General features: G+C 44.4%; 1 protein-coding gene across 1 annotated transcript in view; it reads left to right on the top strand.

Moving 5' to 3' along the window:
- ttn.2 (titin, tandem duplicate 2) overlaps positions 1-8088 on the top strand; it is a 214246-nt gene extending 206158 nt beyond the window's left edge. The window contains 7 exon segments of the mRNA XM_028435600.1: positions 75-374; positions 557-1132; positions 1256-1561; positions 1635-2017; positions 2351-2561; positions 2681-7080; positions 7082-8088. Of these exon segments, the coding sequence (XP_028291401.1) occupies positions 75-374; positions 557-1132; positions 1256-1561; positions 1635-2017; positions 2351-2561; positions 2681-7080; positions 7082-8008 (7103 nt within the window). The 3' untranslated portion in view covers positions 8009-8088.
- The last annotated feature ends 11146 nt before the right edge of the window (positions 8089-19234 follow it).

Genomic DNA, 19234 nt, shown 5'->3' on the forward strand with positions numbered 1-19234 from the left:
TTAGTCCCTGAGAAATATTAAGGTTTTAAAAACTGTTGCTCAGTATTGCCTTGTCCTTGGTTGACATTCTACAGACAAGCCCAGCCAACCAGGAGAGATCGACACCATCTCTATCACCAAAGACTGCATCACCATCCACTGGCTCAGGCCTGAACAGGATGGAGGGAAAGAGATCCTGGGTTACTGGATCCAGCACAGGCAGGCCGGGGAAAGCGCCTGGAAGAAATGCCACAAGGAGCGCTCCAAAGATCGCCAGTTCACCTTGGGGGGTCTGATGGAGGCCACCGAGTACGAGTTCAGAGTGTTCGCAGAGAACGAGGCCGGACTAAGCAGACCTCGTCGCACTCCCATGGGCATCAAGACCAAACTGAGCGGTGAGTGGAAACATATCTTTAATATAATTAAATGTGTGTTACATGCAAAGATCAGTAGATCTCTAATCACTGAAAAATAACTCTGTGGCTGTCAAGAGTGTTCACCAAGATCATGAAAATCAGCGAACACTAACCAACCAAAATAAGTACGAGTCTTTTGTCACTTTGCTTCTTTTCTGTAGTTGGTGAAGCTCCAGCTTTGAAAGAAGAAATCCAGGACGTAACCACCAAACTTGGCGAGTCTGGCACTCTGACTTGTGGAATCATTGGCAGACCACTGCCCGAGATCAAGTGGTACCGCTACGGCAAGGAGCTGATCCAAAGTCGCAAGTACAAGATGAGCTCGGATGGGCGCAACCACTCGCTGAGTATCCTGTCGGACGATCAGGAGGATGAAGGCCTGTACACATGCAGAGCTCTCAACGAGGCCGGAGAGATCGAGACCAGCGGCAAACTGCGTCTCCAGGCGGCACCACAGTTCCACCCCGGTTTTCCTTTGAAGGACATGTACTACGCTGGCGCTGGCACTAGCCTGCGCCTCCACGTGGTCTACATTGGCCGCCCGATTCCCCAGATAATGTGGTTCTATGGCAAGAAGCCCCTGAACCCATCTGAGAATGTGATCATTGAGAACACGGAGAGCTACACTCACTTAGTGGTGAGGAATGTGCAGAGAAAGACCAACGCTGGCCGTTACAAGGTACAGCTCAGCAACAAGTTTGGAACTTGCGACACCGTGCTTCGTGTGGAAATCCAAGGTAAGGGCAGAGATCAGCCTAGGATCCATGACTAGATGGATAGATGGTTTAATAGGTACTCAGACAATATCAAATATCTGTGTTTCTTGGTGGGTGCTAATGAATACTGTGAATCTTTTTCAGACAAACCGTGCAGTCCTGAAGGCCCAGTAGTTGTTGAGGCCCTGCTGAAGGGCTCGGTTGTCATCAGCTGGAAGGTTCCCAAGGATGATGGAGGCTCCGTGATCACTAACTACATTGTGGAAAAACATGAGGCGAAAGAAGGAGAGCAATGGCACCTAGTCTCTTCATCTGTCTCCGGCACAACCTGTCGCATCCCCAACCTGAGCGATGGCTCTGGTTACTACTTCAGAGTCTCAGCGCAGAACCAGTATGGAGTCAGTGAGGCTCTGGAGATACCATCAGTAGTGATCATCAAGGCACCATTTGGTGAGTTTGGTGGCGTGTTGTCTGACAGGTGACTGCAAAGAGCACATGCTAAGGTTGTACATTTGTTTCACAGAGAAACCTGGCATTCCTCAGCAGCCCTTCATCATCAGTTCCACCAAGGATTCCTGTGTGGTCTGCTGGAAGCCTCCGAGCAGCGATGGTGGTGCTAAGATCACCAACTACTACTTAGAGAAGCGTGAAAAGAAGCAGAACAAGTGGATGTCGGTCACCAGTAAGAAAGTGATAGACACCAGCTATGAAGTTAAGGGCTTGATTGAAGGCTTTGAGTACGAGTTCCGCGTCAAGTGTGCTAATATGGGCGGTGAAAGCGACTGGAGTGAGATCTCTGCACCCGTCCTCCCCAAGTCCGACCAGACTCCTCGTGCACCTGCATTCAGAGAGGAGATTCGAGACATGACCGTAAAATACCACTCCAATGCCACCTTCGTCACAAAGGTACATCAATGACTTAAGATTCAAGCACCTTTCATCAAACTTTCATTTGATAAATTCCATACATTTGCTATAACTTACCAATATATATATTATATTATTATATTATGGTACTATAAATGACTGTAAACCATGAGGGGGAACATCTTAACCCAATACCTGAACACTGTCATACAGTGATTTATGTCATCACTATAGTCACCATTTACTTTGAAGTATTTTTACGTCTGCAGATTTTGTCAAACACTTCCATTTAAAGCACTCATCTTTCGGCCAGGTGGCATTTTGTCTGATCTTTTCTTACATTCAATCACTCTTTTTTAATTTGCTTTCCAGATCATCGGACATCCAAAGCCTGTGGTAAAATGGTATTGTGGTGGAAAGGAGATCATGGCCGACGGAACCAAGGTCAAAGCCCTGGAGTTCAAAGGAGGATATTACCAGCTGGTCATCACTAACGCAGATGAGAAGGATGTCAATGTATATCAAGTCAGAGGAACCAATTCTTCTGGATCCATCTCAACTACTGCAAACCTGGATGTTGAAGGTATTATAACCTTTGCTTGATGATGCACTGTGGTTACATTGTACTACTCCTGTTGTGGGTTAAAGGTGTTGGGATGATCATTAATCATAAATACTCATATTTTATACTTTTAATTCCAGTTCCCGCAAAGATTCACTTGCCTAAAGAGCTCCAGGGAATGGGAGCAGTACATGCTGTCCGTGGAGATCATATCACCATCAAGATCCCCATTTCTGGCAAGCCCGAGCCGGCTATCACTTGGCAGAAGGGTCAGGAGATCCTTTCCAACACTGCTTACCACCAAGTCATCACCACTAGATCTTTTACATCTCTGGTCTTCCAGAAGGGAGTACAGAGGAAAGACACCGGTTACTACATTATCACCGCTAAGAACAGATTTGGAATGGACAAGCAGACCATCGAGGTAAATGTTGCTGACATACCAGATGCTCCAAAGGGTCTTGTGGTCAGCGACATAGCCCGGGACTCAATCACTCTGACCTGGGAGCCTCCAACCAACGATGGTGGGAGCGACATTCTGAGTTACATTGTGGAAAAGTGTCCCACAACTGCTGACCGATGGATCCGCGCTGGACAAACTGCTGACTGTAGCATCACCATTGTCAACATCTTTGGAAAGACCAAATACCAGTTCCGCATTATTGCCGAGAACCAGTTTGGCCTGAGTCCTCCTTCTAATCCAACCGAGCCTATCACCACAAAGGAAGACAAGTCTGTGATCAGAAACTATGATGAGGAAGTTGATGAAACCAGAGAGCTCACCAAAGAAGAGGCTTTGTGCTACAAGGTGAAAGAGCTGCACTCCAAATACACCATCTCTGAGGAGCTTTCACGCTGCCAGTTTGGTGTTGTCCATCGCTGCGTGGAAAATGCTACCAAGAAAACTTTCATGGCTAAATTTATCAAAGTCAAAGGAATTGACCGTGAGTTGGTTCTCCGGGAGATTGAGGCTCTCAACATTGCAAGGCACAAGAACGTCATCTACCTGCACGAATACTTTGAAAGCATGGAAGAATTCGTCCTCATCTTTGAATTCATTTCTGGAGTGGACATCTTTGAGCGTCTTGGTACCAACAATTTTGAGCTTTCAGAGCAGGAGATTGTCCACTACCTGAGACAGGTCTGCTCTGCTCTTAAATTCCTGCACAGCCACAACTTTGGCCACTTTGACATTCGCCCAGACAACATTGTCTATACGACAAGGAGAAGCACCGATATCAAGATTATTGAGATGGGCCAGTCTCGGCTACTAGTCCCCGGAGAAAACATTAGAATGTTGTTTTCATCTCCAGAGTACTGCGCTCCAGAAGTCCATCGCCATGACCTTGTCACCACGGCCACCGATATGTGGTCTGTTGGTGTCATTGCTTACGTTCTTCTGAGCGGTCTCAATCCATTTGGAGCTGAGTCTACAACAAAGATGATTGAGAACATTATCAACTGTGAGTATGTCTTTGACAGTGAGGCATTTAAGGACATTAGCATGGAAGCTATGGACTTTGTCGACAGACTTTTGGTAAAGGATAGGAAGGTACGTATGACAGCCCATGAGGCTCTGGAGCACCCATGGCTCAAAATGAAGACCGAGCATGTCAGTAGCAAGGTCATCAGGACACTGAGACACAGACGGTACTATCAGTCTCTGGTCAAGAGAGTGGACACTGTTGTATCGGCATCTCGTATTGCATTTGGCGGTGGCTTCAAAAACCAAAGAGGACAGGCTGTGGGTAAAGTGAAGGTCGGGACAGAATATTGTGGCCTTCGTGCTGGCCCTGTTATGCATGGTTCAGCTGAGGAAGGCGGACATGTCAGGTTCACATGCAGCCTTACCAACTATGACAAGACCACGCAGGTGACATGGTACTTTGGTAACTGTCAGCTACACCCAAGCCCCAAGTATGAGATAACCTACAGCAAAGGATTTTCCAGCATCTACGTAAAGGATATCGAGGAGTGTGATGATGGCGTCTACAAATGCAAAGTGGTCAGTGAAGATGGTGAAGACTGGGCTTATGGAGAGCTTTTTGTTGAAACAGTGAGGAGCATTCGTGAGTACTACATCAGCCGCACCATCAAGAAGCTGAGGAGGAGAGTGGACAGAACGAAACTCCTACAGAGACCACCAGAGTTCACTCTGCCGCTCTATAATCGCACTGCCTACATCGGTGAAGATGTGCGCTTTGGAGTTACCATCACTGTGCACCCTGAGCCTCACGTCACATGGCTCAAAAATGGAGAGAAAATTAAGGCTGGTGATGACGACATCAAGTACACGTTCACCAGTGATACAGGCTTGTACCAGCTCATGATACACAATCTGGACAGAAATGATGATGCTGAGTACACCGTCATGGCCAACAACAAGTTTGGAGAAGACAGTTGCAAGGCTCGTCTTACTGTTATACCACACCCTGTAATAGAGGAAATGATGAGACCTATGTTGAAGCGCCTGCTAGCAAACATTGACTGCATTGAGGGAGATAGCGTTCACTTTGAGCTTAGAGTCTCTGGAATCCCAACTCCAACACTGAAATGGGAGAAGGATGGTAAGCCTTTGCAGTTTGGTCCAAAGGTTGCTGTTATTGAGGTGGAAATGGACCATCACATGCTCTATATAAGGGAGACACTTCTTGAGGACTCTGGCATGTACAAAGTTACTGCAACTAACTCAGCTGGCTCTACAAGTTGTCAGGCAAAGCTAAAAGTTGACCGCCTTACCTATGCTAGGAGGGAGTACAGGAGTGAGGAGGAGAAGTACATTCACGTTCAGAAACAAATTGAAAAGACCAACAAGATGGCTCAGCGAATTGCTGCCACACAGGAGATGGTACCTCTGAACCCTACTGCACAGGAGGCTCTCAAGTTTGCTGCAGACATGTACAAGCCTGCTGTGAGCACAAAGAATGTTGAGGGTGAGTTTGATATCACAGTGGAGAAGTCTGAGACTAAGAGACTGGAGGAAGAGAGAAGGCTCTTCATGCCCTATGAGATTCCGGAGCCTGTGATTCATGATCCAAGAGTTCTTGATGAGGACAAAGGTATCAAGCACTTTGTGGCCCTGTCTGACATGAAGTGGTATCGAAAGCTCAGAGATCAGTATGAGCTCCCAGAGAAGATGGAGAGGATAGTCCAGAAGAGGCAAAGGCGTATCCGCCTTTCCAGGTGGGAACAGTTCTACGTCATGCCTCTCCCAAGAATCACAGACCAATACAGGCCAAGGTGGCGTATCCCAAAATACACTCTAGATGACTTGGAAACTGTCAGACCTGGCCGCCGCTCACCCTCTCCTGAATCCGAGGCCTCTTTCCGATCAAGGAGGCGATCACTAGGAGACATCAGCGATGAAGAGATGCTCATGCCGATGGGTGGCTCCCTATCCATGAAAAGGACAGAAGAGGAAAAACTCATGCTAGAAGATGAATTAGAACTTGGCTTTTCTGCTTCTCCTGCTGGCAGTCCAGTTCGAATGGAGCACCGCACGATGGAGCAGGAGCAGAGGAGGCAGGAGGTCCGGCTCGAGTCAGTCGAGATTGCTGAGACAAAAAAGAAACGTACCATTTCTCAGTACATGAGAAGGAGAAGGTCTCTGTCGCCCACTTACATTGAGTTGATGCGTCCAGTTTCTGAGTTGATCAGACCAACACGTGCAATGGCAACTGTGGAAGTTGAAGGGGTGATCACAGAGAGGCGATCTCCAACTCCAGAGAGAACACGCCCACGTTCTCCAAGCCCCATCAAGTCAGTGGAGAGATCATCTCGCTCCTCTTCAAGGTTCGAACGCTCTGCTCGCTTTGATATCATGTCTCGATATGAGGCCAAAAAGGCTGCGCTGAAGTCTGAGAGGAAGTACCAAGTTGTGAGTCAGACACCTTTCAGCCTTGACCACGCTCCTCGTGTAACTGTCAGAATGCGCTCTCATCGCATACCAACCGGCAAAGACACCAAATTCACCCTAAACATTCAGGCCAAACCAGAGGCTGAGATCACATGGTTCCACAATGGAAATCAAATTGACGTAAACAGTGACAGACATATCTTCACCAACATGACCGGTGTCTTGTCCATCACCATTCTGGAATGTCAGGAGGAGGACAGTGGCACATACCGCTGTGTTTGCTCTAACTCCAAGGGAGAAACATCAGACTATGCTACACTCGAGGTGTTCGGCGCTGGATATGCAACTTACTCCTCTCGTCGCAGGGATGAGGAAGTTCCAAGAGGACACGTCCCTGAAATGTGCAGAATCGACCACTATCACGCCTCCCACTTCAAAGCTGGTTACTCCTCTGAGAGCCACTTTGTTGTGGCAGAGAGTAAATCTAAGATGACAGAGACTCGTGAGACCATGACACGAGAACGATATGCTGCATCCTCTGCTGAAAGATACTCCTCCGCTGAGTGCTACGACTCATCTATCAAGTATGGCTCCACTGAATATCTATCATCTGCTTCCTCTTATTCATCAGAGAAGTTCTCTCTGACTGGTAGGCATGTCTCTTCTGAAGCCAGATTAACGTCTTACTTCAGCTGCTGTCACTGAAGAAGTCATTGTCCACAAAGAAAAACATCCTGTGAGTGCCAAAATCCTCACTAAGCCCCAGTCTGTAACTGTGTCAGAGGGGGAAACTGCCAGATTCTCCTGTGATATTGATGGAGACCCTGCTCCTACTGTGACGTGGATGCATGAAGGCAGAATTCTGCTGTCGTCCCATCGCATCCATGTCATCACTACTCAGTACAAATCCAGCCTGGAGATCTCCTCTGTGACAGCATCTGATGAAGGTAGCTACACAGTGATTGTGGAGAACTCAGAGGGGCGACAGGAAGCCTACTTCACATTGACTATTAGCAGACCAATTCCCAAAGTGGAGGCTAAGGCAGTCACCTCACCCGAGCCCTCTATAAAGACCCCAACAACTAGTATGAAGTCTCCAGAGCCTACTGTCGCATCGCCTGCCCCGTCTGTAACCTCCCCTGTTCTTAGCGTCAAATCTCCCGAGCCGGTTGACAAAACACCAACTCCAAGCATCAAGTCCCCAGAACCGAGTGCCACTTCTCCTGTGCCGAGCGTAAAATCACCAACTCCTGGAGTAAAGTCACCGGCTCCAGGAGTAAAGTCACCAACACCTGGAGTGAAATCTCCAACACCTGGAGTGAAATCACCGACACCTGGAGTCAAGTCACCAGCTCCAGGTGTAAAGTCACCAACATCTGGAGTGAAATCTCCAACACCTGGAGTGAAATCACCGACACCTGGAGTCAAGTCACCAGCACCAAGTGTGACATCTTCAGGGATAAAGTCCCCAGAGCCTGATGGAGTTAAATCACCAATACGTGTGGCTTCCCCTGAACCTGAGGGAATTAAGTCACCACGTGGAATAAAATCCCCTGAACTTGGCCTCAAACTTCCCCCTACCAACAAAGTCACCAGAGCCCGAGGGGGTTAAGTCACCGCGAGGTGTCAAATCACCAGAACCTGCTGGGATCAAAACACCAAAAGGTATTAAGTCCCCCGAACCATCAGGCATCAAATCACTAAGGGCCCTGAAGTCCCCTGAACCAGAGGGAGTAAAATCTCCTCCCAGAGTGAAGTCTCCTCCTCCTATCATGTCCCCAAAAAGAGTTGCATCTCCACCTACTGTAAAGTCACCCGTCCCTAAACCTCCAAAGGTCCTGAGCCAGTTGATGGCCGAGGCCTATGAAGGCGCGGTGAGGATGTCATGCTCCTGTGAGAGCAGCGTCAGGCAGGTGGTATGGTACGTGAATGGCAGGAGATTGTCGCAAAGCAGCCGCTTTGAGATGCACTACTCCGAGGGCTCCTGCAGCCTTCTGATCCACGAGCTGGTAGACAGCGATCAGGGAGAGTACACGTGTGAAATGACGTCGGATGGAGGAGTGTCCAAATCCTCCTTCTCCTTCACTGGACAAGTGTTTCAATCCATACGCAGGAAGATCAGCGCCTACTGTGAGCAGCAAGTGGCACTCAAAGGTGAGAACTTCTTCTACAATACAAGAAAAATCAGTCATTGGTGAAGCCCTGACAGGGGAATCAGCCTCTCTCTGAGACATTGGTTAGTTACATTTAAAACAATCTACATGCAAATACAAGCATATGTTTTATATTACAAGTAATTATGGTTTTATGGATTACTGATTAAAAGAAGTGGTTCTACCAGCTGATACTGACGGCTGTTAACATGATAGATAAGAACGCAGACTTTTCAGTTCACCTTGAGCTGTTCTTGGTTCTGATTTTCTGCTCTTCTGCCTCTGACAGGATCTCTGACGATGAGTCAGAAGGAGGCCTTGTCATCCATGAGCTCCAGCAAGATGATAAAGAAAGAGGTCCACACCATGGAGGAGTCCTCCTCCTTCTCCTCCTCCTCTCAACAAGCCATGATGTTCTCGGCCCAGCAGGCCATGATGTCCTCCTCCTCCTCCGCCCAACAAGCCATGATGTCCTCGGCCCAGCAGGCCATGATGTCTTCCTCCTCTTCCTCCTCCTCTGCCCAACAAGCTATGATGTCCTCGGCCAAACAAGCCATGATGTCGTCCGTGATGGAGTCCAGCTCCTTCAGCAGCATGGCAGCCGAGATGAAGTTTGAGACCATGTCCATGTCCAGCATGTCCTCTGCGGCCTCTGAGATGTTTGCTGTGGGCTCCAGCAGCCTGACCGAGATGGGTTCTACACTGAGAAGCATTGGTGAGGACTCACAATATTCAACACTGCATTTTCTAGTGTGTGGGAAGCGTGAAAGGCAGGGATGAGATGGTTATCTGTCACACAGTGACTGATGTTGTCTCTGTTAACTCATTCAGTTCCAGCCATTTTCAGATTTTCTACCCCCCTCAGTGCTTTGCTTTAGTGACAACTCTAACATCTGAACATTGTTTCCTTATATAAAAACAAACAAAAAAAACACTGAGACTGGGCTTTTGATGGCAAAATTATTATTATTTATCTATCTGGTCCAGAGTTAAATGGATTTCTTACTGTATTTTGGCGTTCCTCCAAGTTTCTCTCCCGTCAGTCTGCACACACACAACTTCCTCTTCCTCCCGGACATGCAGACTGTCACTGCGTTCCCCGTTTTTTTTATTGTTTTAACTCACCATCGCCACATAATCCATGAGTCCACACATGCTCTGGTCGAGTGTGCGCTGCTGTGAACGTCAACTCTCGTATGTAGCGCCATTTTCTGTCTCATAAACTCCTTTCCTCCTCTCCCTCTGAGCTCTGCTGAGCACAGATGATCTCTCATCCAAAGGCGCGCTGCTACCTCCTACATGTCACCTATTATTTTGATGACCCGTTTGGCCCAGTTAGTTGATGGTTTTATCTCACCATCTCAACATTATCAATAATCCACTCAGGTCCACACATGTTCTGTGTTAGTATGTGGAGCTGTGAGCTGCTGGATACGTCACAATATCACTTTGTAGCGCCATAATCTCACTGGTTCCTGCTTCTCCTCCCCAGCTAATGGTAGCATCAGTGGCTAATCTCTCATCTAAAGGTGTACTGCTGCCATCTTCAGGGCACAGTTGGTCAATACATCACCCCACAGCTTAGATATTGATGAGGGACCTCCGCCAGGGGTTTTTCTAGTAATCCCCGTGAAAAAAACGCAAATGACGAGTTTGGATTTGAAATGACAAGTTATCTTGTCAATGACACTGAGTTAATATGACCAACATGTTTAATAAATTTAATGACATTTAATCTTTCTGATGACTGCAGTCATGTAGGAGGCAGCGATAACAAAGTTTTATCAATTTAGTACCTTTAGACAGATTGAGAACTACATCTGATTTACATCAGTATTCGTGTTTTCACCGTCCATCTTACCTTGACCTCCAGGTTCTCCAGTTTCTTCTCCGAAGATCGAGGCCCTGCCGGAGGACATCAGCATTGAGACAGGTAAAGTCCTGACCGTGTCGTGTGCCTTCTCTGGCGAGGCCAAGCGGATCGAGTGGTCCCGCGGTGGGAGAACCATTGAGGTGACTGCTGGTGGACGCTTCCACATCGAGACCAGTGAAGACCTGACGACCCTCATCATCACCGGAGTGAAGGAAGAAGACGCTGGGACGTACACTCTGAAGCTGTCCAATGAATTCGGCTCTGACGCGGCCACGGTCCACATCAGCGTCCGCTCAGCATAGAAAACCACGTTCTCGTTGCCGACCTTCGCCTTTTCCTTCTGATCAATCCAAACTAATCTAACGGATCTCTTCTTGTAAATATGAACTGTTTTTGTACCAACTGTGACATTAATTTATGCAAAACCAGACTGAAGTCTGCGCTTGTGATAAGATGTGCAATATAGAAACGATGACTCAGGATTTTTCATCCACTTTCTGTGACATGTACATAATGTATATAGCCGATTGAACGGTTATGGAAATGTATGCCTTGTTATTTATGACGATAATGAAACTGAACATGGTTCAGCAGGAGAAAGTTTCCACTGGAGCGAATACCCTGCTGGACCCAGAAACTAAACTCTGTGCCTCAACTCTGGTTGAAGTCTAAGTCTTTGCCTCGACAGGTAGAGAGGCTCCCTGTCGATGTTACCTCAATCAGACCTACGAGCACGCCGCTGCGGCTAAACGGAGCGGCACTCTAGTACACGTTACCGGAGCGTGAGATCCTGAGTGCTGTTTGCATCTACCCTCATGTAAGCAGGACAATTGAAGCTCACGTTCTGACGATCACGTCAGTAACAGCATGTCAATGACACGCTCACAGTGCGAGCGGCCTGCACTCCCTGAGCACCAGTGTTTTCATGGTGCTCTGCTTCTGGCAAACGACCCCCAGCATCAAACCTCCAATGATTCCATCGAACCTGACCGTTCACACCCACGGAGCAGCCGGTGCTTGTTTGCAGAGGCAGAGCTTCCTCTCGGAGGTCTGCAGTGTGTGTAGTTTTTAGAGACGTCAGAACAGGACGGGCTTCTCCAAACCAGACAAACAGCGACTAAAAAACACCCCTAGCTGCAGCGTCTGTGGCGCCTCGTCTTGCTCTGACGTTTGAGTGAAGTTAGAGCTGTAGCGTTGTTCGCGGCCTCCCTGAGTTTTTTTTTCAGTTATTGGTTTAATAAAGCATGATTATCAGCACCTCAGATCGTCTCTGGACCTTTCTTTAAATTACAAACACTCACATTCAACACTCAGAGTAACAATAGAGAGCAGGTAATCGTTGAAGAGGCGTGTGGGAGCGGCTTTGTGTGTTTCTGCTTGTGTATTGGTTGAGGTTACAAGGGTCAGGGTCTATTAGCATATGTGCTTGATTTAGATTTAACATTTAACATTTAGATTTAGATTAAATTTTTAGATTTAAACATTTAGATTCAGAGTTAACATTTAGATTTAACATTTAGATATAAGATTAAGCAATTAGATATGATGTATAACATTTAGATTTAACATTTAGATATAAGATTAAGCAATTAGATATGATGTATAACATTTAGATTTAAACATTTATATTTAACATATAATATTTACATTTAGATTTAAACATTTAGATTTATGATTTAGATTTAGATTTAACATTTAGATATAAGATTTAGCATTTAAAAATGACCTCAAATACATTAACACACACAAGTACACTAAACATGTATATTACCCCCCTCCCCCCACCCTGCTTTCCCAGACAAAGCAGGAATAAAAGCCAGATAAACATAAAGCTGCTGGGGGAATATAAACAAACTTAGCCTAAAGCTAAGCTGTGAGGACGCTGCCAGCAATACTTTCTTTTGTATCCCCTCTGAGATGAAATTAAAAGAAAAAACACCAGGATAACCAAGAACATTCAAAATAAGGCATATATTGAAAGGTAAACAATGAAGAAAAATACTTTTGGTTTTACAAACCAAGTGTGTTAATATTATTTATATAATAAGTCCAAATTAAAGCTGTGCTGTATTTTGATTTGGTTTTTAAAACGGAATAACAAAGAACGAAGGGTACACAAATTTTTATATATGTTAAAAAAAAATTGAGTTTTATATAGTTTCTATTTATTTATTTTTAATATATATCCAGTTTATGGCGGTAATGCACCTGTTATTGATTGTACACGTTAATAAACTCCGAAGAAGAAGAAGAAGAAGAAGAAGAAGAAGAAGAAGAGTTGGTCCTCCGGGCCACTAGGGGCAGCACTTCCTCTGTGTCTGTTTAATTTTCTGCTCGTTAAGGTTGTAGCTCTTGTTATTTTCCTGCTGTTTTACTGCTTTATAACATTAACTGATTATTAAGCAGTTTCTGGGTCACTTTAACGTTTTCTATCCACTGGAGGTCTCTTTCTGTTCCCGGTGTGAATCATCCGGAGGTTAGTGACGCTTTCGTCAAACAATTAACACCATAAGCTAGTTAACCAGCTAGTTAACCAGTAGTCTAACTAGCTGATTAGCAGTAGAAGTTTGTGTAATTGAACCTTATGTTTAAGAGCTACACGGGCTTTGAACCAGGACTGTTTGAATCCTCGTGTTATGAATGTGTTGGTGTTCGTGTCAGATGGTGACCACTGCAGCATTTATCTTATTTCTCTGATCACATTCAGTCAATGATTAATCAACGTTTATTTAGCTCAATACTGATCAATGTCAGAATAATATTAGAACAATACTGATCAAAATTAGAATAATACTGGTCAATTTTAGAACAATATTGATCATTAAAAGAAGCAACGCATAAGTCACATTACCGATAATTTAAACGTTATTAATACATCAACAAATCAAAACCAAAAAATGGATTTTACTTAAAACATGCTCATGATATGTGGAACCAGAGGTGGTGTAATTAATCTACTGGTGCTCCTCATTTCTGGTGATCAACTTTCGTTGAGTGGTATTATAACGTGCTCAATAAATATTTTACTGCCCTCAAAAAATCTGTAATTGGTTTTTAATAGTGTCAAATGGTAGAATAATCTATTGTTCCTCACACCAGCCTCACAGTCGATAATCAGTCACCAGTTTATCTGGATACTATTTAGACCGTAACACCGCGAAACAAAACATAAACGTGAGCAGATTTATATGAGCTAAAACATCCACAGACTGAATGAAAACATGAGCAGGACCAGAAAACTGCTGAAATAAATCCTAAACAGTCCTATTATGTGAGGAGACCTGGTCCAGGACCTGGGGAGGGAAACCAGGTGGAGTGGACTTCAGTTCTCACTCTAATTTCTCCTTTAATATCAAAATATCTCACAAACAGAACAAGATTTTAAATAAAATTAAAAAAAAAAAAAAAAAAAAAAACAGAAAAACGCTGGTTTTCCCTGTATTACTGTTTTGGTTTTAAATCAGTAAAACAAAACCACACTGTTTATTTGTTATTTTGATTTTGATTTAAAACTGAATAACCAAAGATCGAAGGGTACACGGATTATGTTCATCCTCTCATTATAGTTGTAGTGAGTTATATTTCACAGTTTCAGGCTGATCAATATGTTGTATTACTAACATATGTTTAATCTAATGGTTGTCATTTAAAATTCTATTGGGGACAGATAGGACAATTATAATATGACATATCTTTCAGTCCCGAGTTTTTAAATACACAGAATCAACAAAACAACATATATGCATACATAGTTGTATAATAAAAAAGTCACGTCCTAAAACTAGTTACGATGATATAAATCTTGATGTCCTTTGTCATTTTGTCATCTTCTAATCTTACAGCATACGTAGGTTTTGCCATTACATATATATATATATATAGTCACAAAGCCATTCTTGTGTGCTCACAGATTATTATTTTATTTTTAAATTATTATATATTATTCCTCAACACTGTAGGGGTATGGAGGATGAGGACTGCCATAATAAATAAATACACTGTTCATTAATTTATTAAAAGTATCAATAATCTGCTGGCGGCATTTTTGTGGGTGGCAGGGTGACCGTGCTTGGGCGGATGATAGCGTCCTCTCTTGTCGGAGGGGCCGGGGCCGCCCTGTGGAGGGTGTTGTATCGTGGCGTCCTGTGGGCCTGTGCTGGCCCTGGTGTGGGTGCAGGTTTTTCTCCTGCTCGGCTGCTCCCAGTTTTGGCGGGGCGGCGGGGGTCGCCCCCTGGGTGTCGGCCTGGCGGGACGTGGGGGTGCCTCTTCCCTTTGGGTGTGGCTTGGTGCTTGTCTTGTGTCCTGGTTTCTCACCTGTCACTGAGAATGTTCATGGACATAATATTTTCATTTAAATGTTCACCTGCACTACTCATCAATGCACTACTGCACTATTATCTTATTATTATTATTGTATTTTTATTTCATTTCATTATTGTTATTATTATTATTATTATTATTATTATTATTACTATTATTATTATCTTATTTTATTTAGTTAGCACATATTAGTCTAACTACTCTTTATATTTATGTTTATACTTCTTTTTTTCTTTATTTTTCTTTTTTCTAGTTGATTGTTATTATTTAATGTTTACACTATCAGAGAGAGCACAGTTCACCAAGACAAATTCTTCATGTGTATTCAATACATTACTTGGTCAATAAAGTTGATCCTGATTCTGATTCTGATTCTGGTTGCCTTGGGGGCGGTCCCCGCAGTGTGCGGGCCCGGGGCGGCCTGCCGCGTCTGTACCAGGGTTGGGGCGGGGTTGCTTGGTGCTTCGGGGAGTTTAGCCCGGGGGCTCGCCCTTGGAGGTTCCCGGTCCCGGGGGGGTGCTCTTGGGGTCCGGTGGGCTTGGCCGGCTGGCTGGGCCGGTCCTGGCGGGGGGTCTTCCGCCCTTGCATGCTTGTGGGTGTGGTGCGGAGTGGCGTGGGTGGGTGGTGCCCTGCGAGACCAGCCTCGGGGCTGCGCACGCCGCATGCCGGAGTGGTGGTCTGACTGGGCCCTTGGCTTTAGCAATAACTAAGCCTCATCACGCGGGTGGCGTTAATAAAGGGTGATCTGGGGCACTCTGGGGGGCTCGGTCTGTGCGCCTGGGAGCCGGCGGGGCGACTCGTAGTGTCCCCTTGGTGCCCTAGGCGGCTGGGAATGTGGTTGTCGTGTTCCTGGGCGGGCTGCTCCCGGTGATGCTTCTATTCCGGGTCCTTCTGGCATGGGGCCCAGTCCCTGCTGGCTCTGGGCCCATTTGGCTCGGCTCTGGCCGTCTGCTGAACGTGGGCCTTGGCTCCTCCGCTAGGGTCTTGGGCGGGGGGCTTTCTGGGCCCTCCTCTCTGGAGGTTGGGTGTGGGGGTGGATGTTGGCGGGGGGCCATGGGGTTGGGGTCGGTGTGGAGTGTGCTGGGTGCTCGGCTCCTTGGGGCTTTCTTGGATGTGTATTTGGGGGGCGGTGGCTGCCTCTCGGCTTGGGATCTTAGGGGCGTCTGGAGGGCTGCTCGGCCGTCGGGGGGTGGCCTGGGGCTCCTTGGCCCTCACTCTTTCTGCTGGCCTGGCTTCATCTTCGGACCCGGAATGGAGCCTGGGTTTACAGTAGCGGTTCTTGCACATGCATTGGTCTATGATGCACTGGCACGCCTTGGGCAGTGGGATAAAACTCGTACTAGGCTAAACTTTCGACACGTTGATCCTAAATACCTGTTCTAGGTATTACCACTCACTCCTTCCCTCTGTCCACAGACTCCACCATTGCATTGCTGCTTATCAAAGATTGCACTTCTTGTAGTGTAGACCTTTGACAGCATGTGCAGGCAAGGTAAAAAAAAGAAAAAAAAGTGTCAATAATTAATTAAATCAATTATACATTTCATTTATATTCTGAAAAGTATAAAGTGTAAATATTTCACTTTTTATTTATTTATTTCATGAATTTTATTTATCTGTCAAACTCGCTCGTCACAGTTTGTTGGGGTGGTTTCCTAACACCTGATTGGTTACCTGCTCATCAAGTCAAGCTAAATCGATCCCTGACAATGGATTGTGGCAGAGCTAGTCAACATTATTCTGATACGATCTGTACGTTGGTTCTGTTCTATATTTCTGCTTCTACATTCTCAACGAGGTCTACAATCTCTCACCAACTCCTGGAAAATTCATAAACATCCTCCATTGTCGTAGACGCCAAGATTGGAAAGAGTGAAGACCGATGGATTTGGATGGATTGATGTTAACTCCGCCCCCACAGACTGTGACGAGCGCGTTTGACAGATAAAATTAATTAATTTAGTGCAGTAACACCAGACCATGAAATAATAAATAAATAGTGAAATATTTATACTTTATACTTTTCAAAATGAAAATGTAAAATTGTTTTAATTAATTATTGACACTTTTAATGAATGAAGGAACGGTGTATTTTATAGGGCTACATTGTATATGATATTATATTATGTTTTTAAGTGGTTAGGGTTAAAGGTCAGATCTGTTGTATTCCAACCACAAACACACATTATAAGAAACTAATAATATGAACTAATCAGTGATTATTGATCAGTGTTTGTATGTGTGTGTGCAGTGATGGACGTGAGCATAGCCGTGTCTCTGCTGCGTGGTCAGATGGGGGCGGTGGTGGAGCGTGCGGTGAGCGGTGCCGTAGAGACGGTTCTGTCTGAGATGCTCAGAGCGGTCGGAGTCAAATTGAGGAGCTGAAGGCGGAGCTTCTTAAAGCCAAGCGTGAGGCGGCGCTGCTGCAGAGAGAGAAGGTTCAGAGGGAGAAGGAGAGCGACGCCGTGAGAGCTAAGCTACGCTACGCTGAGCTAAAGCTAAAATACTACAGACAGGGAGTGGAGGAGGAGCTACAGCACAGAGCTGCACTAGCTCACAGCCACCTGACGGGGCGCTCAGGACCCCCACTGGTAAGGGTCCTCTCTACTAGTCCAGTCCTGTACTACTGGGGTTCTCAACCTGGGGGTCAGGAACTCATTTTGGGGTCGCGGGACACTAGGGGGTCCCCAGATGCCTTAAGAATAATTTTCTGAACATTTTCAGCCCATTTTTTTCTTATTTTTACCCTTTTTTTTACAACTTCACCAAAACTCACCATATTTTAACCTATTTTTCATCACTTTTTCTTGCCATATTTTTTGCTCCTTTTAATGTATTTTTGCTACATTTCTCCCATTTCTATATCACATTTCAATTACATTTCTGCACATTTTTTCCACTTTCCAGACATGTTCAGCACTTATAAACCATTTCTACCTAATATCACATATGTTGACCCATTATTGTCACTTTTAACCTCTTTTCACCATATTTCATGATTTTTTTTTTTGCCACATTGTTCCAATATTGACACTTTGAACCTTTTATTACCACTTTGTCTGTTTTTATCCACTCTAATTTGCAACTTTTAGCACATTTCTGTGGTTTTTTTTAAAACCATTTTTTGGTCACTCTGAACCATTTATAGCGTACCCTTTTTTTCTGTTGATCTCTGAAGCAGGAGGTCTCATTAAAAAAAGAAAAGCCAACCAGGTTGAAGATGAAAGGCGAGAGCGTTTCCTCTGTTGCCATGGCAGATGAAGAATAAAACGTGCCATCTCAATCGTATTGAATAACCGCCAGTGCTCGTGGTGGAGGCTGCTTGTGATCTTTCAAATTGAAACGATGGATTGTGACAGAAAGCATGTGGGAAAAAACATATTTGGGTTTTCAGAGTAAAAGCCTACTATGGCCATGAGATGAGGAGTTTTTTCGAACAAAAGTGACGAGTAACTTGAAAAAATTATAATAATAATAATATAAGAATATTTTTTTTTTAACAATTTGAGTCCATTGTTGATTATTTTACCCCTTTTCTGCTTCTATGTCAAAACTTCCAAATTTTTACTTATTTTCATCCACTTTTTCTTGCCATATTTTTGCTCCTTTTAATGATTTTTGCTACAGTACTCCATTCTCACACTTCTCATCACATTTAAATGCCTTCTTCTGCAATTTTTTCCACTTTCAAATGTTTCCGGCACTTATAAACCCTTTCCACCACTTTTCCACCTACTGTCACATACTGTATGTCGACTCATTATTCTCCCTTTTAACCTCTTTTGACCATATTCATGCCTTTTTTGTTTTGCCAATTTAACCACATTCACAATTTGTCATGCCCATTATTTGCCAGTTTAAGCTAATTTTCCAAAATTGACACTTTGAACTAGTGTTGTGTTCAAGACCGCACTATCGAGACCAAGACAAGACCAAGACTTCGGGAGCCGAGACCGAGTCAAGACCAAGACCATTAAACATTTTTTTTTTTCAATTTAAAAAAATATAGTAAATAAAAAAATGTTGACAAGGTTCAACAGGTTAAATAACATTCTCTCTTTAATTTTAGTTCATTTTAAATACATTTGACGGACAAAAAAGGTGCCTGCAAAAAATTAACTAAATATTAAAACTACTACTGCTACTGATAAATTCATAATTATTCTACATATTTCAAAACAAGATTTTTATGTCAGCTGAATGTACAGTAAGTGTTTAAAAGCATTTCTAACAATAAATAATGATTCTTGATTCTGATTCTTTCAGTTGTTCAGGTCACAGAGTTCACAAGATCATGATTTAGTTTGAAAAAGCCTTTAACAGGTTATTTTTATTAATTCACTTAGTTGATATAGTTTAATTGGTTGCTGTAATATAACTAGGATATTCAATAAACTAAGGTTTCCAATTGTAACTGTAAAAGTGAAACTTTCTGAAATAAAACTACAAACAAGTTGTCATCAGTGTAAAAAAACATAGATCTACAGGTAGA

The sequence above is a fragment of the Gouania willdenowi genome, chromosome 21 (genome assembly GCF_900634775.1).
Source record: "Gouania willdenowi chromosome 21, fGouWil2.1, whole genome shotgun sequence".
NCBI classification, from domain to species: Eukaryota; Metazoa; Chordata; class Actinopteri; order Blenniiformes; family Gobiesocidae; genus Gouania; species Gouania willdenowi.